At 41.4% G+C, this 27,329-nt stretch overlaps 1 protein-coding gene across 2 annotated transcripts in view; it reads right to left on the bottom strand.

Moving 5' to 3' along the window:
• Positions 1-26,089, bottom strand: part of KCNQ5 (potassium voltage-gated channel subfamily Q member 5) — a 291,673-nt gene extending 265,584 nt beyond the window's left edge. For both annotated transcript variants that reach the window (XM_082758048.1, XM_082758047.1), the window contains exon 1: positions 25,285-26,089. In XM_082758048.1, the coding sequence (XP_082614174.1) occupies positions 25,285-25,643 (359 nt within the window). In that variant the 5' untranslated portion in view covers positions 25,644-26,089. The remainder of the gene's footprint in view (positions 1-25,284) is intronic.
• Between the last annotated feature and the right edge of the window lie 1,240 nt (positions 26,090-27,329).

Here is a 27,329-nt window from a genome sequence, read left to right on the forward strand (position 1 = left end):
GCTCCATATTAAAATATGCTGATTTAAAAATAAATCATTTACTAGCAAAACAGATTATTCAGCAGAGTTCAAACTGATAACTAAACTGGTACTCTACAGAATGGCTACCCTAGTGAAAGTCTCTATTCAAGACTAATAAAGCCTCATTTTCAAAATCAATGCAAAGAAGATGCTATTCAGTAATGAAAATGTAGGATGTTAATGTTTTTGCTGTGAAAGACTAAGGGGCAGAAGAGAAAAACTTTCAACTATTCTTTTGCTTTTACTGTACAGAATACAGGCTGAGTTGAGTTATTGCTTTTCAGTGTTTTGTTGTTTTTATTTTTTCTCCATACAGTCTCAAGTATTTTTGCAATCTAATTTAATGTATTTCCTTATATTTCCTTATATTTCCTAATGTATTTCCTGTATTTTAATGTAGGGCTATATCAGTTCCATGAGGAGTAAGAACATTTCTGGAAGCTTTTGAAGGTGCAAAGCCCCTTCCCCAATGGCTCCTTCATCCGCCCCATAAATATGGCCATGTCCAAACTGTGCCCTGTACTCCACTTTCTTGGCAACCTCTCTCTGTTTATTCACTCCTTGCAGTCCAGCGGGCACCCAGTTTATTTAGAGAGTTTTCTTTGGATAACACTTCTAAATGTTGGCACCTCTGCACAAAGCACTGTCATTGCTTAACATCAACACCTCTCCAGGCTGGTAAAGGGAAAAGGGTGTGATTTCTCATCTTCATATTCATCACCCTTTTATGTCCACAGGGATTAAGCAGCAGGAAGATGGGTGGGGGTACCTAACATTTGTCTTTCCAGGAAAACGCTCATTCAACAGGAATGTTGTTTTCATTCACAGTGGAAAGTGAATGAGAACCTGAAGTGAAACCTAAGTGACAAGCCAATATGAATATGTTGTGATTTGCATTTCATTTAGGTTAACCTCATCTTTTCCTTGCAAAGCACAACGTATATTTATGGCACGAGAAAACTGGTACTGCCATCACCACTCCTTTGAGTCAGCTGTCCTTACTTGGACAAACCAAGCGTGTTCTCAAAAAATGACATGTAAACTTGAACTGTTACTGTATGCTCCTGGGAATGCAGTCAGTTTAGTCCTCTTGAGTAACAGACTGAGCTAGCAATGGGATTGCAGCTGGATTCTTATGGAAACAAGACTTATGCAATCAGGCTGCTTGTGTGCATGCTTGCCTGCTCCAGCCTCCCTCAACACAAGTCAGCTTTCAACATGGTAGCAGATTTCAATCAGACCTGACAGAGGGGGGAATTCACAAAAACGTCACCTTCTTATATATTGAATGAAAATAAGTGAGCCGGCAGGTGAAAGAAACTATGTGCCATAGAAAAGACATAGCACATTACACAGCTCTCACTACACAAGAAATGCACAGGAGATAAACCTTCTGAATGCCAACACTGAAGAAAATGCCTGAGATTGAGCTCTGATCATATTAAGGCACCAAAACAGGAAATTAATCCAGAAATGTAATTCCAAGTTTTATTAATTCTGTTACTCATGGAGCTACCTGCTAATTAAAATCACACCAATTCTCCACTCACCCAGCATGTCTTGCTTTTTATTAACTGCTGACTTTACAACCAAGAAACAGGGCCTGGAGAACAGGGTAACCAGTATTACCTTGAAATTGGTCAATAAACATGAAGCTGTTTGGCTGCCAAGTACCTTTACAAAATGTGAGGCAACTACATGAAAATTGCAGTACACACTGCAACAGAAATACAGGTCTGCTGATAAGCAGGCTCACCACAATCCCACTTCCTGCCAAGCCCAACAAGGTTTTGCTTCGCATTTGACTGGCACTTCCAGGAACTTCAGGGGCCTCAAAAACTAACTCCCACTGCATTTCAATATGTTGTGCCTGCTCAGCATGTTATAAAAATTAACCTGTGCAGTCCACATGGCAGTCTGAAACAAGACTAGGTATCATCGGTGATATCTAGTACTAGTTGCTAACCTTAACTTTAAAAAAATATGCAACCTAGAGTTGTCAGCCATGCCCATTGCCCCTACCCATGCAGAGAGTGAGGACCATCAGAAGAAGAATGAGAAGAATTATGTCACAGGGTATCAGGATTTTTTTTTTCATGGTGAAACTTTGGGTAGCAGGTGTCAAGGAGTATCAAGAAACTCCATGGGGAACTTTCCCCAGATACCAAACATAGAAACTATGAAAATGGTCTGGCTCAGTTTTTTTCCAGTATGTTACATATTTTCATGTCAATCAAAACATTTATTTAAAGTACAAAATATTCAAGATCTGAACTGGGCAAAATAATTCCCACACACATTTTTTTTTTTAATAAGAAGGTAAAAATTCCAAATATTTTCTAATTATGAATTTAATTGGAGGAAATATTAGGTGTAGAATCTTTCCTAAACTATTGAATTTCAAAGAAGTCTGTGGAAGCATGGTAAGATCTCCTAACTCCCAGCTACCAAACTTGTGGATATCTCTGCTCAGTGGGCTTCACATCAGCTTGCCTACTGCTTAGCAAGCAGCAGAGAGGTCCACTAAGTAAATGCAGATGGAAAATGGCAAACCAGAAGCAAAGCAGCCTGAGCAAGCAGGCAGACAACAGGACAGGTTGGTGGGCAGAAACATGAAGTAAAGCAGCTCAAGAGCCAACAGCCATCTGCTTCCCTTGCACTTGCAACTGCAACATGACCAACAGGTTGTTGTGGTATTTCCTCATGGATCTCCTATAGAAACAACTCTTAACTGAGATTAGTAAGGTTTGCAGTAACAAAAGTTGCCAAAAAACATATTATTTTCCCAGAACTGAACGATGAATGATGCTTGATTGCTTGATGCTTCATAACATAACGTAAAAAAAAAAAAAAAAACAAAAAAAAAAAAAAAAAACAAAAAAACACTACTGCTTTTAGGTTATTTTCCTTATCCAAGAAATATGTACTACTGCTACAGAAGCACCTGGCAGTAAAAACATAAGCACATTTAAGGGCACATTTTTGTATGAATATTTTTTTATGTCAAGAGCATAGCCTCAAAAAGCTCCTTCATGTTTAAAAATGTGGCTACTTTAAATGAATCACAAAAGTTAGTGCTTGCTGCACTGGCTTCTCAAGCTGTTATTTTATGCCTTAAGCCAAATTTAAAAGAAGCAACACCAGAGTGTAACATCAGCTTGTCTTCACTTACTGCTTTGCTTCATTTGCATTCTTTCAACAAGGAGTTGAGAAATGTTAAACAACCTGAAGAATATTTCTAACTTGTAACAGCAATTTTGCTATGAATTATCCTCTGATTAGTTGCATAACAAAAAGGTTTCTTTATCTTTAAAGTATTTTAGGCACAGATAAATGTAAACATTTTAAAAATACTACATCATACTTCTAAACACAAAAATACTGCTACACTCATTATTTTTCAGTCCAAATGTATATTTCTAAAAAGTCCAGAAATGCTGCACTTGGTAATTGGTCCACTTGCTTTTCATTAAAGATCTTTAAGATAAAACATCAAGGTAGAAAAATTATAATTAAATATATACAAAGAAATACATATGACATGAGTCATTCACCTTTGTGTGTGTGTGTGTGTGTGTGTGCATGTGTGTCTGAGAGAATACAATATTATTCTAAAACATTATTTAGGTATATCAGGCTTCAGGTAAAAGTAAGCAAATAACATGATGACACTAACTGACTAACATCTCATTGTAGTCAGAGCCTCCCAGGATGTCTGCATCACTAGTGGGACAGAAGAGGGAACCTGGAAGAACTAACACATTGGTATTACAGCTGACTTGTTAAAGGTTTGCAAATATTGATTGTTCCACAGTGTAGAGCTATGTTTGCAGTAATGGGGGATAAGACCTGGGCCCTTGATAACAGCAAAAGCAAAAGCCAGTCTCTTTGGTGCGGGTACAGTGCAAGCCTGGTTACATGCTACAGCCAACTGGGTTGCCAGTTATTAAGCTCTGCTGTAGGGCACTGTAGCAAGGTCCTTGGCTCCCTTACAGCAAAAGCATTGGAAAACACTAGATACAGACAGAAGGTGTCACCGAGAACACAGAAGACTGAATCTTAAAAGAGGATGAAATGCGTGCTTACACATACAACTCCTGTGGCTTTAAAGCATGGTGCCCTCAGTCGCCAAGTTTCAGAAACCACCCAGGTTCACCAACCTTTTCATGTAATTTTGCATTTCTGGAGGGTTAGAGGTGATGAAAGGTTAAAGCTGGGTTCTTCCTACCAAATTCTTTAGCCGCTTCTAATGCTTTTAACCAGTATTCATCACTATTTCCACTCTCTTTCAGCTTCCCGGCTTTACCTTGTACTTTTAATACTGAACTGTGCTCCCTAGAGAACCACCCAGAGTGAAGAAGCTCTTCTGTTAGAGTATCAGCCTTTCCATGTGAATTCCTCATGAAAAATGTAGTAAGAAATCTCTAGTAGGACTCCCATTGCATTTCTACATGTTGGTCATTGGCAAAGAGAAGAGGGGAAGTGAAAAAGAGAGGATAGATGGAGAATAAAGCTGACTGGGATATTTTAGCAAAATGTTAATGTTCTTCTGAAGGAAAATACTGATTCACAAGCATCAAAAACTTTCATCAAATGGAAATAATTGGTTTTTGTCTTCCTTCACAGGAATGTTGAGGAGTCTGTGAAGCATTTTAATCATTTCAGGTGAAAAAGCCTTCTTAATGAAGTGAGGCTCAACACATTTTCAAAAAAGTATGAAATAGCTAATACTAAAGCACAACATTTGTCTAAGTCACATTTTTTACATTTGATTTGGGAAACAGTGAAAGACACCTCCTCATTGCAATTTGGGATGGAATTTTTTAAATCCCACATTTTCACAATGCAAAACCTGTTCTCCATCAGCTCTGGCTGGCAATCCCCACTTCTACACTATGTCCCAAGAAGGCACCGCAAAGGAGCTGTAGGCATTTTTGGGTATGTCTACACTACTAAAGAGAAGAAAAGGCCTTCTGCACTGTACTGCTGAATGCCAGGACTAAGCCTGGTTACAGTTCAGGGAACAGTTTGCTCCTGACTGCTCTTCTCTTTGGGAAGAAGGGCATAAGATGAATGAAGTGGCCAGAGATCTGTCTCTCTTCATCCTACAGCATACACTACAGACACACAACTTTCAAATACCATCATACACTACTCAGTAGGTCATAAAATACCTAAGTTATAGATATAAAAACAAACAAACAAACAACAACAACAACCAATTAATATTCTGTTGATCTGCAACAGTTCTCCCTTTTTTTTGGATACCTGGGACCAAAAATCCCCCACAGACTATGTCAAAGGGCTAGAGGATTATCATGCTATGTCCAGAAGAGGCCCATGGCCTGCCAGAAGGCAGAAAAGATGGAGTCAGTCAACTGTGGTGCAAGTTAGCCATCAGTGGTGTGGAAAGGGGAAAGCATTATTTCACCTTGAAATCAGGAGCTACTATATTCAACAGCATGTTTGTACTTACTTACTTATGTATGTATGTGTGTATAAAAACTCTAGTTTCATTGTATGGACGTATCTTAAGATGGGTCTGGAATTAGTTGTAATTGATTTGCTTGGTGTCTCCATAACTGGAAGGAGTTAATTCTGGTACACACCGTGTGCATGGTTTCTAGAACAATATCTTTATAAAAAGTAATGGAAAGATTTCTTCCATTTTAAAAATAAGCCAAAAACAAATAAACAAACAAACAAAACAAAACAAAACAAAAACAAACAAACAAACAACAGCAATTTCCTGGAATTTCAGCTTCAGCTTTACACTTCTGCTCTTTGCAACTCCAGTGTTAATTCATTTTTCCTTTCTTGGTAATTAAACATGTTGTCCATGCTATTTAATGGAATTTTAGGGAATGCATTTACCTCTATTATCTACTTAACTGGATTATAAAATGCATCATAAACAAATTAAACTGAATAATCTAGTCTTAATTATTTAATACAGTTCTGCATTATATAAATATTACGTAGTGTATTTTTAATTTTAATTATATGTGAGATTTCACAGAAAAAAAAATCACATGCTAAGGACTTTTAATATGGCAAATAAACAAGACTCATAAGACAACTTTTTTTTTTCTAATATACTTAGTATAGAAAAACATTAATTAAATGTAAACATAAAAATATAGTAATCTGACTGTAGGATTCACAACACTTCAGGACTGACTACTCGGGTTTGGAGTAACTAAAGCAACAAGAGCAGACCACCAGTTTGACAGCACCAAGAAAGATGCCAGGACAGCCAGGCCTCCCTGCCCCACACACCTTCACAGAATCACAAAATGGCTGAGGTTGGAAGGGACCTCTGGAGATCATCTGGTCCAACCCCCCTGCTAAAGCAGGGTCCCTAGGACACATTACTTATGATTGTGTCCAGACAGCTTTTGAATATCTCCAGTGAAGGAGACTCTACAAATTCTCTCTGCAACCTGTGCCAGTGCTCGGTCACCCTGACAGTAACATAGCTTTTCTCATGTTCAGCTGGAACGTCCTGTGTTTCATTTTGTGCCCATTGCCTCTTGTCCACTGAGGAGAGTCTGGCCCCATCCTCTTGACACCTTCCCTTCAGATACTTATACACATTGGTGAGATTCACTCTGTGTCTTTTCTTCTACCAGGCTGAACAAGCCCAGCTCCCTCATGTGAGAGATGCTCCAGTCCCTTAATAATCTTAGTAGCCCTTTGCTGGACTGTCTCCAGCAGTTTTATATCCCTCTTGTACTGGGGAGCCCAGAACTGGACACAGGACTCCAGATGTGGCCCCACGAGGGCTGAGTAGAGGAGAAGAATCTCCCTCAACCTGCTGACAGTGCTCATCCTAATTCAGCCCAGGATACCACAAAGGCCCATTGCTGGCTCATGGTTAACTAGTCCACCAGGACTCCCATGTCCTTCTCTGCAGATTAACTTTTTGGCAAGTCATCCCCCAGCCTGTACTGGTGCATGGGGTTATTCCTCCCCAGGTGCAGGACCCTGCACTTGAATTTCAAGATGTTCCTCTCTGCCCATCTCTCCAGCCTGTCTAGACCCTTCTGAATGGCACCACAGCACTCTGGGGTATCAGCCACTCCTCCCAGTTTTGTATCACAGCAAACTTTCTGAGGAGGCACTCTATCCCTTCATCTGAGTAATTGATGAGTAGGTTAACAACATGGGACCCAGTACTGAGGCCTAGATCAGTAGCTACAGGTCTCCAGCTAGACTCTGTGCGACTGATCACAGCCCTCTGAGACCTGCCATCCAGCCAGTTCTCAGTCCATTTCACTGTCTACTCATCCAGCCCACACTTCCCAAGCTTGCCTATAACAACATGATGGGAGACAGCACCAAAAGCCTTGCTGAAGTCACGGTAGACAACATCCACTGCTCTCCCCTCATCTATCCAGCTAATTGTCCTATCATAGAAGGCAATCAGGTTGGTTTACCATGATTTCCCTTTGATGTATCAATGAGGACTACTCTTGATGACTTTCTTGTCTACCATATGCTTAGAGATAGCCTCCAGGATAAGCTGTTCCATCACCTCTCTAGGGACTGAAGTGAGGCTGACTGGCCTGTAGTTCCCTGGGTCCTCCTTCTTTTGAAGACTAGAGTGACGTCAGCTTTCTTCTAGTCCTCAGGCATCTCTTCTTATTGCCATGACAAAGATGATCTAGAGTGGCCTAACAATGATGTCTGCCAGCTCCCTCAGCACTAATGAGTTCTAATTCCAATTCCAATTCCAATTCTAAAAATGAATCAAATAGAACAAGGGCAGACCTCAAAAGACAGATCTAAAAGTAGATTCTGGTTTCTACCTGGTTCTCTTAGGAGGCAATATTTGCAGTACATGGAGGTGTGTGATTTTGTGCCATGAGAATTGATATATTTCTTGTATTTCAGGGAAACCAATATTATAAACTGCTCTACTTAATTGCTTCCAGGTGTATGTCAATTACTACCCAAAAGGATTTCATTCCATTATTTACACACAAGCAATTAAGCATGTAATCACGTTTCATGCAGTTAACATTCAAACTGTTCAATAGAGCCTTACTCTCCAAATATAAGGAAACATTTTCCAGATATGTTTCCTTTTCAGTGGGACAATCCTAGACAAACCACTTCCTTCTGCTAGTAACAGACTCAAATCCAATTGTTAGGAGTCAAAAATCAGCAGCAAATCATAGCAGTGCTCCCTGGAATACAAGCTGCTGTTTTCAGATTTTTTTTTTCAGTTGATGTCATGCACCTAATGGCAGTATTTAGCATAGTTTTTTAGCAGGCTGGTCATGCAAACCAGGTTACAGAGTCTACAAAAACAAAACTCACTTTCAAAAGTAATACTACAGAAAACTAGCACAGACATTTGTGAAATTTAATAACAATGCTGGTTCTATATCACCATTCTGAGGTTATATAGGACACCAGAATTTCCAGGAATGTCTGTCTGGCACATTTCATATGTATTAAAGTTATAATAGCAATTTTATAAAGGCTGTGGAGTCTCATTATTACCAAAAGACTCATCAAAACAAGTATAATCATAATTCAAAGTTAAATGACATCAATTTTTTTCAAAGAATTTTTAAACCATCACTTTCATTTTTGTATTTTGTGTGCATGGAAAGTTGCACAAAATACGTTGCTGCAGGGCTGCACCTAACTATATTGGGCATCCAGAAATAGGTGTATCTGACTCAGAATTTCTGCATGCTTTGCCAGCCAATCAAACTACGAGATGCAAGCTATGGTTAAATTAAGCAATAAGCTGCAAGTTGTGACTTATCGGTATACAACACACTGCAAGGAAGAAGATCACAACAGGAAACTGTTTTAAAGTAGTAGTTGTCCTCAGCACAGCTAAGAATATCATCACCACCGTGGCTTTGCGCAGTTTGAGTCAGAGGACCAAGTGTTCTAAACTGAATGTTACAGAGCAGGATTAAACATAAAATTATGGTAAGTGCACTAAAGCAGTGATAATTCTGATCGTCGATTATTGTCTATCACCTTTTTAAATCTTTAGAAATGCAAGTATTTTTGCTTGATAATAATTATTCTCTGTAGGCTGAATCTTCAAACCAGGTTTAGTTACTTTTCAATTATGACAAACACAGAACTGGAATAAAAACAGACTTAGCTAGCAGGCAATTAGAGTTGAGGCTTTGTCATTAACCTTAAACCAAAAAGGCAACCTATGATGCAGTACTCTGCAATTGGCCCAGGACATGTGGACAACAGACCCAATCACCCAAACAAATCCCACTCTCATCCAGGTCTTCTCACCTACCCAACATCTCCACAACAGTGGGATTTTTTTATTTTTATTTTTATTTTTCCCAGAATACTATGAAGGAATATTATGCAAATCAATTGGACCAAAACTGGTACCAGAGATTTAAAAGGAAAATGTATTTCATCATGAGAATGTGAGGATATTTGTTTTCATGCCACAAGGGTATTCAAGGGTCCCCAGATATTTTCTGTCTAAATTTTAGGAAAGCTAAAAATGAATAATGATATTAAAAGAGTGGAACAGGGGCACTAAAGAGCAATTAAGTCATTGATAACCATCTCATACATAGGCAAAAAAGACAATAATTAAAAGACAATTCAATAAGTGATCCATACTGAGAACTTTCCATTAGTAGCTCCTTTTCCACAGAACCATTATCTATTTGCTAATTCAGTCATCAGACTAACTTGCAAGGTCATTTTCTAGTTGGGAAGTGGTAAGTCTTGAGTTTGAGTTGCAATTTTTAAGGAGTTCTTTTAGTTGATAGCTATGTGTCAAGTAACGTGGCAATAAATTCCAAGCAGTGTGGCAACTTGACATCAGCCATGTTAGATGAATAAATACATGGTGTTTTTTTTAGACTGATATTATAAAGAACAGTCTTCATCTATATTCATTATACAGCAAGCTGTGCTATTAAACACTGCTTTGCACAAAGGCAGCAAACATAATATACAATCAGCTATCAAACTAAAATATGTTTAAGAGCTATTTAAACAACTGAAGTATTTCCTATTGATTTTAGATTAGGAACATATCCAGATTCCCATGCATGCAAAAGAACAATCATTTTCAGAAATGAATAAAAGTGTATGTAGCAAAATATGTTATTTTGTACCACATCATTTTCCAAACTCTATGGTTACTTTTGTAGCAGTATCTTAATGACTACTTTTAAAGGAAAAGCATGTTGCCACTTACACACTCTGTTATTCATTGCAAATGGTTAAAGCAATGATCTAAAAACATTGCCAAGAGCATATTGTGATCCATTGCAGCTGCAGGTGAGTTAGCATGTAACACGCTGAAGCTGATGCAGCATAAGCAATCACATCATGAGTACTGCACAAGAGAGTGACAAAACAGTGCTAATAAAACAAATTCTCCTTCAGGTTTCTAAGTTATACAGCACTTTTGGAAATTTCAAGAATATTAAGATAAAGGATCCTACTGCTTCACCGGTATTTTGCTTGAGTAAGAGCTGCTGGATGCAGACTGGAATAAATGTCTGGTACACAACTTTAGGATTTGGCTTGCCATTTGTACCTCTTAAAGACTTCTCTATCCAAAAGTGCTAATGTTTGACTCAACAAACTGTAAGTCATGTTCTCTACTTATTATTTAATGGGTACAGAGATGTATGTCAGCACTTTTATATATATTTTTATATATTTATATGCTTGAATGCATCAGAGAGTTTCCTGAAAGCCCAAAACAGTGTGCTGAAATTTTAAAGGAAATAAATCACTGTGATAAAAGCTGCACTCTTTTCACCTCTGAACAATGTCCATGGGGTCCTCTCACATAGATGGCTATTAGCAAGCCTGTAGGTTCCATTCCCGTGGTCCTGTGAGGGAGACTTGAGTTAATCAGGGAGCATAGAGGCAGTAAAAGATCATTAGTGCCTTAGGAAAGCAACCATGCACAACCAAAAAAGAACAAGTTGACTGGCAGAGAAGCTAAAAAGCCACTCAAAGGTAAGCCACTTTAAATGGCTTTTCAGAAAAAAAAAAGAAAAAAAAAAAAAAAGAGAGAGAGAGAGAGATTGGCTAAGAAGAAACAGAAGCTTTTCTTCATCTTTCCATTGGTGTAAGAAGCTAGAAACACTTGTTCACCTCATATGTAAAAGACTTCACATACATGAAAAGGAATAGCCAAGTCTTGCCAGTGTTGGTTTTTCCCAGGATAAAAGAGCTGGCAGTCTTTGCTTTGTCTTTGGGGAAGATGAGAGTGCCTAAACTAAAAAGTGTGAGGATTCAAGAAAGTTTGGGTTGTCTTTTGATTTGATACAGTTATGTGTCCTCTGATGCATTAAGAGAGCAAACATAAAAGACAACCAGAAGACATGGTATGTATGTGCTATTTTAATGAGCTCAGTGTATTCAATGATCCAAAGCAGAACTGCAGCTGCAGACACTGTGGACTCAGCTTACCTGGGCACAATATATGTCAGTTTTAAATATCTGTTAATCTCATTGTTAGCTGGTAAAATATTATTTTTTTTACCCCTGTTTTTGAAGAATTTGCTTTAAATTTATACACGTCTTTGAAAGTTTGGTTTGTCCCAAAAGACTTAGTGATTATCTCATAGCAATATGACCAGTTGAAATCAATTAAAGCATCTCAAGAGCATGAAGTTCATCCTCATTCCATACTGAGGACTGCAAAACAGAAGTAGGCAGATGGAGACGCTTGTTTTGAGAGAAACAGCTTCATAGAAAACATATCTCAAAACAAGCATACTACACCAACTAATGTCTTAACATTCTCAAAGTTTAAGTCATAGTGTTTTGACATTGTTTCAAAGAAACAATGAGATTGATATTAGTCTCTTCTCCTTGAGTATCTTGCTAGCCTTTACTAGCTACTTAATGTCTTTAATTTAATTAGCATCATCAGAAAAAGTCAAGAGATGGTTGGTCTTTACTGCTATTAGTTCATCTGCAACCTGTTATGTCTGCCATGTGCTGGGAAGCTGTGTTGCCATTTTGCTTGTCCATCCACTAAGTCATCCATTTCTCAAATTCAGTATCTTCAGACAAAACCAAATAATGCAGGAAGAACTCTCTCATTAACCACATGACATATAACATTAATAAAACTGTTACACAGTGAAATTCCTGGGTTATGTAACAACTCAGTATCTGCCAAAAAAAGTGTAATTTCCAAAAAGTGGTTGAAAAAAAATTTAACAGTTTTTGTTATAGGTTTACTGAACTTAGGTAAGTTAGGAATGCATTTGTGTTAATCTTCTGCTGTCAGTGGCTCACTGTTGAATGAACAGCTTTTCTAGCACATGCTCCTGAGGTTGCCAGACAGAGTAAGAAGGAGCTGTTTCATTTGTTCTTATTTTTTCCCCTTAATGAATCATGCAAAGCATGCTTTCTGATTTTGTAACTCAGTTATACATGCAATTTTAACAACTGACTAGCCAGATGCTTTGTACGGTTATTGAACGTAAAGACAAATAACTTTCTCCCTAGACAGTAAAAGGGGTGAAATCTAGGCTCAAAGGCAGAGGTTACAGAGCTCCAGTGACGAGCATTCAGAGCTGAGCCTGACAGGAGGATGGTGCAAGAAGTGAAATACTGAGAGTCTGAGTGGTAGCTTTAGCTGTGGTGTCAGACAGGTCAGACCTTGAAGGTATTAGGTAGCCAGATCTCATATTAGGAATGATAAAGGTGCATCTCAAAAGTGATGTCTGGGCTACCAATCTGAATAAAGGACAGTGACACAATTGTCTGCAGTAATTAAGGAAAAAAAAGCAGGGGGAGAATTGAAATTCATGCTTATTTTGCTGACCAGTGAGACTGTATTGCCTTTCCACATTATTCCAAGAGAACAGATGGATTTCCTCTCTAAAGGCTTGTCACTGTTTGCAGAGCATCTAAGACAGTGATTGCTAGCTAGCTGGGTAACTAGAACAACTAAGCACAAAAGTGATATAAATACTTGGTATTATTTAATCAAGAATTTGCATCTCCCACATTCATTATATAAAGAAGTTTACAGATTAGTAAATTACATCCTGCAGAGCTGTGTCTGAGTGTGCAATCACTTTCACAAGGTACTGTAATAATTTTTCAGTCTTTTTTAATCCAACTAAAAACATTAGTGATATTTTACAACACATAACCAGCAATTCATAGGGTTAGACTGCAAGACAGTGGCTTTATCCTCCTGCCAGAAAACAGTATGAACTATATCTGCAGTGATTTGTTGCTGTCACCTGAACACCCTCTAGAGGTAGGTAAGGAAGCCCTCAGTCTGAAATTAAAACAGATCTGTACCAGTAACAGCATAACCTGCCAACGCCGTCTGTCCATCACAGAACTCTTCTGATTTAAAGACAGAAGTTTTATTACTCAGCCATCACAACAGATCAAATGCTGCAAATACCATGTGTGTGCACCAAATACTGCTCCACAGTACACACTGCACTGGGATGGATGCAAACACTTCGGTTCATTGCCAGAGGCTAAATGTAGGTATGCAGAGCTGAGTGGGACTCATTAATAAACTTAACCCATTCCCAAAATCAAAGTATACTTCATTTGTCTTGCCTGAGTCTTTTGTAACTTACTTCAAGATCTTTTCAACTATTCATGTTCTCATTCAGGCTCATTTTCATATCAGTCTTACAGAGATTTGCGTCTTTTATAATCGAGACAGAAAACAATAGAATTTAGCCATGGATTACTAATCAGGAAAAACACAATCTCAATTTTATAAAATCATATTTATTAAATACTGACTGATAGTCAATTATATCTTCCAGCTACAGATCGTATCTGAAATGTCACTATCTACACTGGTTTAATAAATATGAGTTTTCAGTCATTATCTATTACACTATTTATGATTAACTCCTAAAGCTGATGATAAAAGCAAGTCAAATAGAATACCATGACCTTTCCTTGCAGGGAAGCAATTTAAACATATGGACAGGCAAAAAAAATACTGGAGAGCAAAATCACACAAAGGATTTTTCAAAGAAAATCCTTCTTTTCTGACACTTACTGGTGTGATAACACATTTCAGTTTGATATAGATACTTCGGCTCCATCTTTCCCATTAATGAACAGCAACAATAACAACATTTAATCTAATTTTATTGTATTTTTAGATGTCTTTGATATTTTATAGGTGTCATTAACTCAGCTATAGTTTCAAGGAGAAATTCCCTGGACAAGGATAAGACTGCTCTGGAGCGACTGAATTCCTTCCTGCAGAAAAAGTCTCTGAGGATTATATTTCTCACCAAGCCAAAGGGTATTCAGAGATGGAAATATCAGATGTCTCTCCTCAGGTCTTCTTCCAAGTGTGCCTGTACTCATGACAGAGTGCAGAGATTGGGCTGCACTCCTGCTTGTCCCTTCCTGTCAAACTACCCACAGGAGCAGCCAAAATGTGACCTAATCTCCAGCCAAATGTGGACTCAGGTGGGAATAAAACAGCTGAGGCTCATTCTCAGCAAAGAGGAGGGTGCTGATGGCATGAGGATTGCTGTCCCCAGTATATGTTAAGTATACAAGAGCCATCAGCAAGATCAGCAGCAGTCCAGAGGAGATGCTACCTTCTACACCCTGCTGGGAAAATTCATCTTGCAGGTACAGATCATGCTAGAAGTGCCAAAGGATGTGGACACCTGCTTGGGGAGGGGGGCAGCCCACATGCAACTGCTCCCCAGCTGGGCACGTGGCATGGCTCATGCGTGTCACCTGCCTTTCTGGAAATGCAAGAGACTAAGACATACAGCAGGGCTACATGCTGGTGCTCTGAAGAAAGGGTCTGTCTGTTGCACAGTGTAATGTTTTGCTATTGCAGTTTCAAGCAGTTTATATACAGTATTCAAATTGCACAGACTAGGGTTCATCCATTATTCTAACTTGATATGAAATCAAATTAATGAATAAGCACCTTATAAAGCAGAAAAATGCTGAAAGCTATTGTTTTAAGTCTAAAGACAAGCTTGGCCTCTGACTCTGATAATAAGTCAGATACCTGTATTTGCTTTAGCTACGAGAACACACATACACACACACACACAAAATACACCAACATTTACAAGGGAAAAACCACAACTGAATACAATTTTCATTACGTAGAAAAATATTACTGGTTATTTTCTCAGGTCTGCACAAAGGGTCAAAACCTCAATGGAAGAAAGATGTAAAGATCAATAGAATGCTTTATCTATATTTAAATCTGATAAATTGATTCACTTTGGTACTTCAGCTTCTCTCAACAGGAAGCAAATAAGAAAAGGGAAAATGTCAATTAAAACATGTTAATAATGTAAGATAAGCCCACATTTCTAATTTAATCGTTTCAAAATTCAATGTCAGTCAAGTACTGTTACAGTCAAGTAGATATTCATAAATTCTCCCTCACTTTGAAGATTTTGTTCCCATCTAGGTAATGTCTTCTGCCTCTGTACACTTCCACAAGTGCTCTCAACATAGCTCTCCCTACACAGTATCTCCAAACAGCAAAATCTCATGTGGAGTGCCTGCATATACAAAATATAATAGCTTCAACATCTTTGGAATAGGCCTTCAACCCTCCATACAAAAATTTCTCAAGTATGTCTTCAGAAGGTTTATAAACATATCTCTAATTCAGATGGTTTTCACCATCATCCCTGATTGAAAGACAGAGCTTTTATCAATGCTCAGTTGATGATTTCTACTAACTACTACGTAAGTGCTATTAACTACTAATAATGCCACTAAAAATTACATCTAAAAGCATTTTCAGGATGAAAATCAAAATTCCTCCCAAAGCGCACTTATAAGTCGCGATCACCACCTGCCTCATCACTGCCTACAAGAATCTGTCAATTCCAATGCCCCGGCATGCAGATTAGTGGAAGCCAAATCACAAGTTTAGTCAGCAGCCAGTGTGACCTTTCAGGAAGGCTAACTTTCCAGACAGTATCTCCAAGCACCAAATCAAATCTATTGCTTCCAAGCTTAAAGGGGGAGAGAAATATGTTTGTTTGAATAGCTTTTTTTGTTATATAAAAATTTACAACACCTAAACAGCAAAGCTGTTCTTCTATCTTTTTTTTTTCTTTTTTTTTTTTTTTTCTTTTTTTTTTCAGAATTCTACTTCATCTTCAGTCTACAGATGCATTTATTAATGGGTTGTTTTCTCAAGAAGAGAAACATCCATTGATTGAATGACTGGCAATTCAGTAAATCACTAAAGTGCACGTGTACCTAGTGTGACTAACTGCATACTGCACAGGAAGTGTCCTGAAACCTCCTCTGAGAAACTGACATTTACTTCACATTGCTAGTAAAAGCAATTTAGGTGGGGCCAAAGGCATGAAAAGTTCCACCTCCCAGCTGCACTTCAGAAGGGTTTCAGGGACAGCTCTGAGAAACACCCTCCCTCTGCCAGCACAGGCTCCTTTTTCCTTCCCACTGCAGATATCTGCAGGGAGCTCACTGCACCCATACACAAGCTGCTTTACATTTCCTGCCACCAATAAGCATCCTTTTGCAGAGAGCAGCAAAAAAGAATGTGCTCTTCTACGGCAATGGCTCATACAAGGCACACACACACACACAAAAAAAGACTCTATAGGAACTGTTGCACAGAGATGAGAGAAGATACAGAGATTTCTTTCCTCCAAATAATTTTATGGACCACTTCTAACCTCAGTCAGTATGTAGCAGTGCATTTCAAGCTGATGAATCCACTGTGTGATGTTCTGGCAACATGGCAATGCATCTTCTCCAGCATGGGGCCACATGAAAGGACATCACCTGCTCTCCAACCCCAACCCTGTGCAGACACCACACGGGGCTCACACCAGCTTTCTCTGAGCATTAACTGTCATGCTCTGAAGGCATGTCAGCATCACCATCAAAAAGACATGCTTGCTGATACAGACTCCTCTCCTGGGGAGACCAACCTGCATTTCCAAGCTGCCTGCCAAACACCTCCATGACTTACAGAAGTGCATCCAACACATTTCATCTTCTTTTTCCCACAAAGGCCCTCTCAGGTCTGTCAGGATCCATACAAGTTATATATTTAGAAAAGGCCCCAGCAGTAACTTTTAAGTGCATACCTGTTAACAGAGCATGGAAGAAGATTTGTGCATTTGCATCTAATGGGTAATTCTCAAATACCATGGTTATGGATGAGTTTAAGCCATACAAAGCAATTAAATTTAATGCACTAGAAGAAGATAGATGCTATTTCTGACTGAATGACCTCAAAAGAATGGGCATAGATGCTCTAATCTGAGACCCTAGCAAACCAGGGAGCATCTGAATGTGTTTGGTAATGTTTTTTTCCTCTCAAAGCAGAAAGATCTTACTCTCTTGGATTTGTCATATTTGACTTCTGGCACTAGTATGTTGATACCATATGATATCTGCTATGACTACAATAAAATAATTAAAACTCTCAGAAGGTTTAATGTGTTCCCTTCTTTTAAGCAGGGAGCCTCAAAGCAAGAAGATAGCCAAGACAAACAGGGATATATTGCTTAAATCAAGAAGTGGGCAGGTACAGAACTTCCTTTCTTCATTATTCCTAATCAGTTTAAGAGCATGATTCATGTGTTAAACTTCATTTGATACAAGTGTGGGGAAAAAAAAGTGAATTACCCATTGAACACACAATGGAATAATTAAAGGAAGCTGTAGGTACTCCGTGCCTTTCAAAATCCATCACTCTTCAAGAAAAAGTTACGTACATATTTATGTCCATCTTTGTTAAGGAAAACCTACACATTTATGCTTGAATATCTTCTTGGATGAAGGCCAAGCAGAGAAATTCAAATATGTGTAACTGGAGGACTGTGTCCACCTCTGAATCACCAGCCCAGACCATACATGCTCATGTATTCTTTCAAGTAGAATACAGTGGCTAAGACTACACTTCAGTGCCCAAAGTGATGAACGTTTTGTGAGCTTCCTGTAAAGCAATTACACTGCAACTCAGACAGCTATCACAAGATAAATCTACTGTTCAACAGAAAATTGAAAATACTTCTTGATCAAATGCAGCTGAACTGTAAGACAGTCTTTGAACTTTTAATTAATGTCTGTAAAGGATTTTTACTTTGACATGAGCACAGCAACTGCTTAAAATTATTTTGCAATTGATAAAACCATACAGCTGATGAATTTTCTACCTTAACTGATCTGCAGTGGCAATCCCTTGGGCAATCAAAGTCTGCTCTCTTACAGGAAACCTGCAAACCAAACTCTTAAAAAATCTCTCACAGAAAACAAAAAGGGAAACAAAAATACACAAGTTTTCCCAAATTCAATATAGTTTATATAATACATACAGTCAAAAGCAAATTTTAGTCCACCAGCACTAAAAAAAAAAGTAAGAATGCATGCTCTGTTGTGTGGATAGTTTGCAAAGGGAAAAAGCAAGATTTATTATATGAATAAGTATCTACCTCATTAGGAAGAAGGTATCAAATAATATCTATGATGTTTACATGTTAAAGATTTTTCATTACATAGTATAATTTATTTGTCCTACTCCATCTTATTTTACCTGTGTGAAGAAGATACAGTTTTCCTTCAAATAAAATCTGTGGCAAATGTCATTAATTTTCATCAGACATATAATTTATGGCAATGGAAATATGTTAAACACTTGGCAATTAAGTTTTGTCTGTGAGTAACTAAGAAGCAACTGCCCTACAGCACTGAGTTTTATTTGCAATATTAGTAGTTGACATTATCTAGGAATAAAAGCTTATATACATATATTTCTATTAAAAAAAAAAAAAAAGTAATAAAATTAAAAAATGTGCTTTTCCATTCCACTAAAACTAAACCGAAACTGTTTCCTGCATTTTCATGAGTATTGGTAGATATATTAATGATGATTATTCTAATGAATATTGAATTCGCTGTTAATGAAGGAATGATAAATGGTATTTCATTTGGTGGATGCTAGGTATTATTTGTAAGTATTAGAAAAAATTTATCTCAATTCTACTTTCACCCAATTTGGGGAATTTAATTCATCACAAACTACAGTAAATCAAATTTGGAGCACTGAAATTCCATCAGATCTAAGTATCGTGACATTTATTTTTGCTTTTTAGAGTCAAATACTACAGAAACTTAAAAACTAATAAAAAAAAAAAAAAGTCTCCAGCTCATTAAGCTATTGTCTAGAACCTACTGTGCAAATCTGTCACACAAATAGCGTCTCACAGGCAATTAAAATCTTCCTAAAATCTTCCCAGCATCCTCTAAAACAACTACCCCTTTGAGACAACACATATTTAATGTCACATTACATATTCATAGGTTGCCCTACCCCTGGCCAAAATCTGTAATTCCAGCCTTCACCATATGAGGCTGCAGGAAGTTCATCCAGAGTTCCCACATCACACAAGATACTCAGTCAGCAAGACAAGAACCATCACTCAGAGAAAAAACACATCTAAGATAGGACTGTTACCCCTGACAATAATGCCAATTATAATAATGCCAATTATTATAATGCCAAACCCAAACACTAACGTACTGTACCATTGACCTCACTAACCACATTCACAATTCATTATCTCATTTGAGAACTGAACATTAGGACAAATACAAGAAAGCCCATGTGCATGAAATCTCACCAGTCCCTGTCTTAGTGACTTTCTCAAATAAAACCTTTTGTTCTCTTCTTTCTAAGAGGCTGAGGAACAGTTTTGATTTTTATGGCAAAGCAGTGTTTCCCCTGGACCACTACTGTTGAATGAGAAAGCAAGGCCAGTACAAATGAGCGAACTGAGGAAACCATGCCTGAAAAGAACAAAATGTGAAACAGTATTTCGGTAAGTGAAAATCAGTTCTTATGCACATGATATGATAAATATTCCCAGTCCTGAAGATCCTCAAGCAGGCAATAGCTCTCCAACAAAAATTGAATGAAAAAGAGAAGCTACATGTTATTTGTTGCCCATGATAGGGCTCCAAAAGAGGGCTGCTGTCCATGAACAACAGTAGGAAAGTGCACGAATGCATTGTTGTTGCCCATTTTATCTTCTCTTGTGATCACAGAGAACATGCAAGTGGTTTTGAAAATTGTTGTATCTTGCCTCTCTGATTAGAGTCTCATGACTGAGATGAACAGTACAAGAACATGCAGAAAGTGAACATAAAAAACAAACAAACAAAAAAAAAAAAAAAAAAGCAAGCCCAATTAAAAGAACAGTAGAGCATGTGGTGCAGAAAAACCCCATTCATCCATATGGTCTGGGACCACTGTTTGGGCAGCAGCCTCAGTGCAAAGGGCCTTGGGGTTACTATGCACATGGCAGGTTGTGTAAAAACCAATAGCATACACCCATCAGAGATAAGGGAAGGAACATTTTAGAAGAGCACGACCAGAAAACTGAAGAAGGTTGTTATTCTCCTTTACTCAGCATGCCCTCACACCATGGGACCAAGTTGTGCCCTGCCACCAATTGATCAGGGATGTGCTGAAGCTGGGAGAGACCCTGTAGAGCCACTAAGAAGGTTTGGGGCCTTAAGTACAAGAGGCTTGTGCAACACAGAGAGGCGGAGGGAGCTGAGCTCCTTCAGTCTGGCAAGACGGTGATCTACCAGTTGACCAGCAGCCTACAGCAAGTTAAGCTGTCTACAGCTACCTGAAGAGAAACGGTAAGGTTAAAGAAGCCATATTCTTCTTGACAGTGCCAGATGATATAAAAAGGAGAAATGACCAGGAATTGCCAGTTGGGAGGTTCAGGCTGACTCTTCCCCCATCCCAAACTTTCTATTTTCAACAGTGGTGTAGTACAAGCCTACAACAGGGTACCCAGTGAGGCTGACCAGACAAAGACCTGACCAGACAAAGCCCAGTTGATATGAATGGGAAGAGTGTGGCACACACTTAGAATCACAGACTGATTCAAATGCAACAAACTGCTGCAAATTTATACTGAACTGCATCTAAGTATTCACCATCATTCATTGTCACTCTCCAAAAGAAAATGCTTACTAAACTTTAGGTGGCAGTTAAACTTCTTTACATTTTTACCTTTTCAGTACCTAATAAGATTGGCTTTGCCACACCATTTATGTTGTCAGCCCTTCTATCATTTGTTATTCGTAATACACATTATACTGTTATTTGTTTTTTAAAATTAATAAAAATATATTGTTACCCTAACAATACGAGGCTCTGACTCCAAAATGCTACTTGAAAAGATAAATGCCATAGATCTACCCACAAAGCACCTGGAACGAGTTCATTAGATGCCCTAAGATGGATAAAATAAAGTGATAAAATCATTTCTCCTGCTTTCTGATAGGCAAGTATTTAGCGTGGTGCACATTATTGTGTTTTGAATCAGAATGTAGAATGTAGAACCTCCCTAATTATACCCATAGCACAGTATGATGCAGCACTGTTAGCTCAGATGCAAAGAAACTGCTGTTCAATAGCCATCTGATCATTAGTAAAATATGTCTGGAAAGCAGATCTGGAAAACTAAAATAGCTAGTTACATGTTTGATGGCATCATTAGACTTTTTCAGAAATCATTTCTTAGCCCATTTCCATAAAGAATGCAAAGAACAAGAAGAAGAACACTGTAGTGGGTCACAAATTCATCTAGCACAGTGTCTTATCTCCAGCAATCACCAGCAGAAGATGTCCATGGAAACATCAATACAGGTCACGCAAAGTGATACTGCCCCGGTGCATGCATCCAGCCCTGCGATTTGTGATTCAGAAGCTTCCAGAGCAAAAGGTGATGGCTTTGAAAAGACAATGACATTACCATGAAAAATGTTAAAGACTTTTGCACAGAATTTATTAAAAAGTTAGTAAGAAACAGAAACTTTATTATTCTTGAAATAAATCCAACATGTTAAAGTAAGAAACTTACGCAACTAATTATATCCTACCAGTAAAAACAGTATCAAAGAGTAATACTTTTTCTGAGCTTCTCATGCCATCTCTTTTTCAGAATGTCAGTTAAGAATAAAAATAATACAAAATCCTTATGACAGCTGAAGATGAAACCCAGAGTTAAATTTGCAACAAATCTGGAATTCCCCTTTGATCCGTCTAAGGCAGTGTCTACACGTTCTTATCAAACTAACCAAAGAACCCAAAATAATCTAAACAAACAACGACAGCAACAACAAAAAGAAATTCTACAACATCCCAAGACAACGGCTTCTCAGAAGTTACAATATTACAGCATTTTAACATACGTGCACGTGCATTAAATATGCACATGCTCCATGTGTAGGTGATGTGGTGTGGCATAAATACTTTATTAGCAGGAGTTTAAGTTACTGACTCATTACTCACAAATGGTATGAATGTTCTTTTCTGCTTTCATAAGCGTACATATTTTAAGTGTTCCTAAATGACTAAGAACAGAAGACTGTGGTGCTTGCAGTAAAGATTTTAACTAGGGCTTCCATGTAAAGAGCACTGAGGTACACAAAAAGGAGCCAAGAAACATGTAATTTATGGCTCCGCTACCCAGCACAATTATACTGAAGTCAAAGGCCCGTGCTCAAGAGTAATATAGTTCACCTAGTAGCAAAAGTTTGCAGAACAGCTGTCTTTGCCAGCAGTTTGCATGGTTGTATTTACAAATAAATTAACCAACTGACTTCCAAATGCAGGTCACAACACTTGCTCCTCAGGTGGCTGGCCTATTTTTCTTTCTGCTTTGAAAGGCCAAGAAGAAAAAAGAAGAGCAAATTGGGCATAATTCTCAGCTCTAAAGTACTTTCCCTATGGAAATGAGAAATGAAAATATCACTGCAGGGACGGTTTCTCATTTGTAAATGGTGCTTAATTCCCCCCTTCTCACTGCAAAAACAAACAGACAAGACTAAATAAACTCATATATCTAAGACTTCAAACTGAAACTCCGAAAGTACCCTTGGGTTATTTCAACCGTGCATACCACAGTGAGCTTCATTTTAGGAGAACAATGATCTAGACAGAAGGTCTTACACCAGATATCCCATTTCTGTACCAGAAATAGTACAGGGCTATAACGGGCTCTGCAGTAGTCAAGAATAGCTTAGCAGAGGTAGGAGCAGACATCTCATCCACATACTTAGTAATGTCTTTGCCACTCTAAGCTGTTTCAAGACTTCTTTTTGTTTGTTTGTTTGCTTTTAATTACTTTTACTTATTTAGTTATTTTTATTCTGTAAGAAAGTATGTTTTCTAAGATGCAATTGTATTTGATTAGGTGGCTGGAAAAAAGGAGCCTGAAACATCAGAAATATTATCTGAATATTTGGCAGTCAATAATCAAAATTAAATAAATACCTTAAAAGAATGTATAGACTGGCAATGAAGATGGCTGACAAATTGACATCCAATGGAATTTCTAATGCACCTTAAAAACAGGGAGCAGTAGTAGTCACAGATCCTTAAAGGTAATATTATTACTAGGTGCCTTTATATTACAGTAATGTTTCAAGCTCTTTCACACAGATCTGCTCAGATAAAAGATATAATGTTGGCATTTACAGCTGCCAAAATTGCCATTTGCAATTAAAAATTAAAACTGGCACTCATTCTATGCAGGCAATTATCTAAACGCAGCTGGCGATCTTCCTTGTTTACAGTGCTGCTGTGTCATGACTTCACTCTGTTTGGAAATTTACTTTTTTTTTTTTTTTTGGTGGTTTAAACTTGTCAACTTTATTTCCAACTTGAACTTTACTTGTTTTAATGGTTTTCATTGTGATGTCAGAGAGAAAGGTCCAAAACTGCAATTTATGGATTTTCTATGGCAACTTCAGGCACTGCAGTAAGACAGCTCCTAGCAAGTAGTTCAGAGATTCTCCCACTCTTAATTAAGCATGATCTACACCACAGGAGAACACCTGTAAGAACCCAAATAGCAAAATGTACCCAATGAATGCCCTCCAAGAAGAAAGTTCAATCTGTAAGGGTGATTTGCACAGTAAAATAGACTGGACAGCTCTACTCGAGGGTCAAAAAGCCTAATAATGGCTAAACAATAATGTTACATCTGTTCCTACTCTTTATCGTCTATAGCAATTTTGATCTCCTAAGGAACTCCATCCTTGATGTATTACACTAAGCACACTGCCATGTTTTTGGCAAAGTACTTTTCTGCCCATGAAAACTTATATGAAAGTAGGATTTGGGGATTCCCTGGCTGCTGGGAGAGGAGTCGTCTCTGTGCTACCAAACAGCTTTTAGGGACCAGTTGCTGCTTTTTCACCGGAGCTGCTGTAACCGCTAGCTTGATTCCAGCAACTCTCATGGAAAATAGTTACCTGCAGCAAATCAATTAAATCTTCCTTTCTCTTAACAATGTATCTTATGTGGCCAAACACAGAAATACCTTGTCCTGCACCCCTGTTACGTTCACACCTATCACACTCCATCCGTAATTTATCGCAGCGTTTCCACCTAGTGCTCCATTGCAATGCCTCCTTGCCAGACACCGTGTTGCGTGTCTTCACCAGCTGTCCAGCAGCTTTTCGAGCCCGACCTTTCCCTCAAGCATTACAAAAAGCCGTGACGGCAGAGGATCGCCATCGATGTGAGGACCACTCGGAGATACCTGAAGTAGTTACAGGGCTCGGATCCCCTCACACCGCTATCCCGGGCAAGCCTGTGTGGATAAATCAGCGCAAGGTCCCCGGCGCCGTGTCAGTGCCGCTCAGCACAGGGGACGCAGGGATCAGTCACACGCTCCCTCGGAAAGAGGGGAAGCACTAGCCCGAAAGGAGGAGTTAGGTTCTCAAAGAAAAGGCGTAGAAATGCCATATACCAGAGAAAAGGCTGCTCGCTGCTTCCTTCCGAAGCGCTGAATCTCCCTTGCGGGCAGCAGGTGGGCGCAAGGGGGGCTGCCCGTCGGGGAATAGGAGCATCCCCCGGCGCAGTGTGCCTCGGAGCCGAGCCCACGAGTGCGGTGGAAGCACCGTGGGTGGAAGCGGCGCCCCGCGGGCTCTCCGGCAGTAACTTTGCAAAGCCTCCCGCCCGGTGACCGCCGGGCAAACGCCACGCCGGGGACCGGCCCCGGTGTCCCTCGACGGGGCGTCCCGCGGGTTAGCGAGGGTTAAATGGGGATAACGGGGGTTAGCGGGGGTTAGCAGGGGTTAGCGGCTTTCCCGGCTCTTTTCCCGCAGGTGGCAGCGGCCCCGCCGGGCGCGGGGCGATGCTCGGGGAGCGGAGCGATGCTCGCGGGGAGGATGCTCGGAGCCCAGCGGCTCCAGACGGGACGGGAGGGGGTCGGTACTCACACGAAGGCGTGGTAGACGAAGGCCCAGCCGCGGGGCCGCTCCAGCACGTTGTACAGGTAGTTCTGCAGCCGGCGGTACTTGGCGTTCCTGCGGCAGCTCGGCCCGCTGCTGTACGACAGCGGCTTGCCCAGCAGGCTCATGCGGGCGCCGTGCTTCCCTCGGCGGCCCTCCCGCAGCCCGGCGGGGGCGGCCGCGCCGCCGGCGGTGCCCAGCAGCAGCAGGCCGTCGCCGCGGGCCGCCGCGCTCGCCAGCGCCCTGCCCCGGCCCGACTCCACATCCTTCATGCCCGCCGCCGCGCCGCTCTTCACCCAGAGCCCCGCGGAGCCGCCCTCCTCGCCGCCGCCGTGGTTGCGGGGCATGGCATCACCCCGGGCGCCGGGGCGGGCGCCGGGGCCGCGGCGGAGCAGGGCGCGGGCGGCGGCGGCGGCGGCGGCGGCCCGCAGGAGGCAGCGGGGGCCGAGGGGCTCCGGGCGGCGCCCGCGGACCGGGGGGGCGCGGGCCACTTCGGGCGGCCCGGGCTGCGGCAGCTTCGCGGGGGCCCCGGCGAGGCGGGCGGCGGGCGCCCCCCCGGGCAAGCTCTCCTCCCCCCGGCCGGCGGCACCCCGTGGCTCCGCGGCCCGGGGCGAGGCGAGGAGCCCGGGACGGGGCGGCCGGAGGGCGGCGGGCGGGCTCCGGGAGGCCGCGGGGGCCCCCGGGCCGCGGCTCGGCGGCGCCTCCCGCCGCCCCCTGCCGCCCCTGCCGCCTCGGGCTGCGGGCGAGCGGCGGAGGAAGGCGGCGAGGAGGGCGGCAGAGGCGGGGAGAGCGGCGGGGCGAGCGGCCGGGCGGGACGCGGAGCCCACAGGCTAGGCGATGTCCATGCAAGTCCCAAAAAGTCGCCCGGTTGCCGCCGCTCGTCGCGGTCGGAGGGAGGTTCGGCCGCCGGCGGGACCCCGCTGCGGGCGGGGAGCGCGGCCGGCCCGGGCGGGGCAGCGCAGGAGAGCCGCCCGGTGTCCCCCCGAGGGCGCGGCGCAGCCCCGGCGCTTCCGCCGTGCCCCGGCCCCGCACGGTCCCGGCGGCGGCGGGGGCTGCCCTCGCCGCGGGCTCCTCGGTCCCCCCCACGCCCCCCCTCCGCCGCCCCTCTGCCCCCGTGCACGGCGGCTCCGGCTCCGCTTCGGTGCGGCCGGAGCGCAGCGGTGCCGCCGCTCGGTGCCCGAGCTGCGCCGAGAAAACAAAGCTCCCCCTGCCGAGAGTGGGCCTTTAACTCCCCGGCGCATCAAGGTGAGCTTGAGGAAAAAAAAAAAAAAAAAAAAAAAAAAAAAAAAAAAAAAAAAAGAAATCCACCCCGCAACGCCGCAGGCGCGGCCGCTCTCCGCGCCTCTCCCCGCCCGCAGCCGGCGGGAGCCTTGGCCGCCGGTTGTTTGCCGGTGCTCGCAGGGTGCCCCCAGTCTCGGGGAGGCAGCCCCCAGCCCCGTCGCTCCGCGGCCACCCGCTGCCCATGCCCATGCCAGGGGCTCGGCACCGGCCACCACCCCGTCGGGGGTCGCCGCGGTGGCCGCGGGGTCGCGGGAGCCCCGTGGGACACGGGGGATCCCCGTGGGACACAAGGGAGCCCCGCGGGTGCTCTGCAACCAGCTCGTTGGGAGCAAGTGCAGGGCACTGTTTTTGCAGTCTGGGCACTGCCATGTGAAAATACGATGCCAACTCGGGATGGGTTAGTGAAAAGTAATAATTTGGGCTCCGATGTTATGCTAAAATGAACAGAGGCATTCGGAAATTCAGTTAGTTTTTGGTTTTTCATTTGCACTGGCTACTTATAGGCCAGGCTCTCAAGCCTTTGATTAACACGTGTATCTCCAACTTTCAGAAAAGAACCTTGTGTTCTGGCTGAGGACACTAACTTGTGCCTCTAAAGCAACACGGAAGCATCAACAGCACTCATTTGCTGCTACCGTGTCTCCAAAGCCCTTCAATCAGTTGTCTTTACACAAAGAGCTTAATCTTCTTCCTTTCTTCATTGCACTTCCTCTCTCACAGCAGGCAGCAGCAAACAGGAACTTTCGAACTCA

Source organism: Aythya marila (genome assembly GCF_965140915.1).
Source record: "Aythya marila genome assembly, chromosome: 3".
Taxonomy (NCBI): domain Eukaryota; kingdom Metazoa; phylum Chordata; class Aves; order Anseriformes; family Anatidae; genus Aythya; species Aythya marila.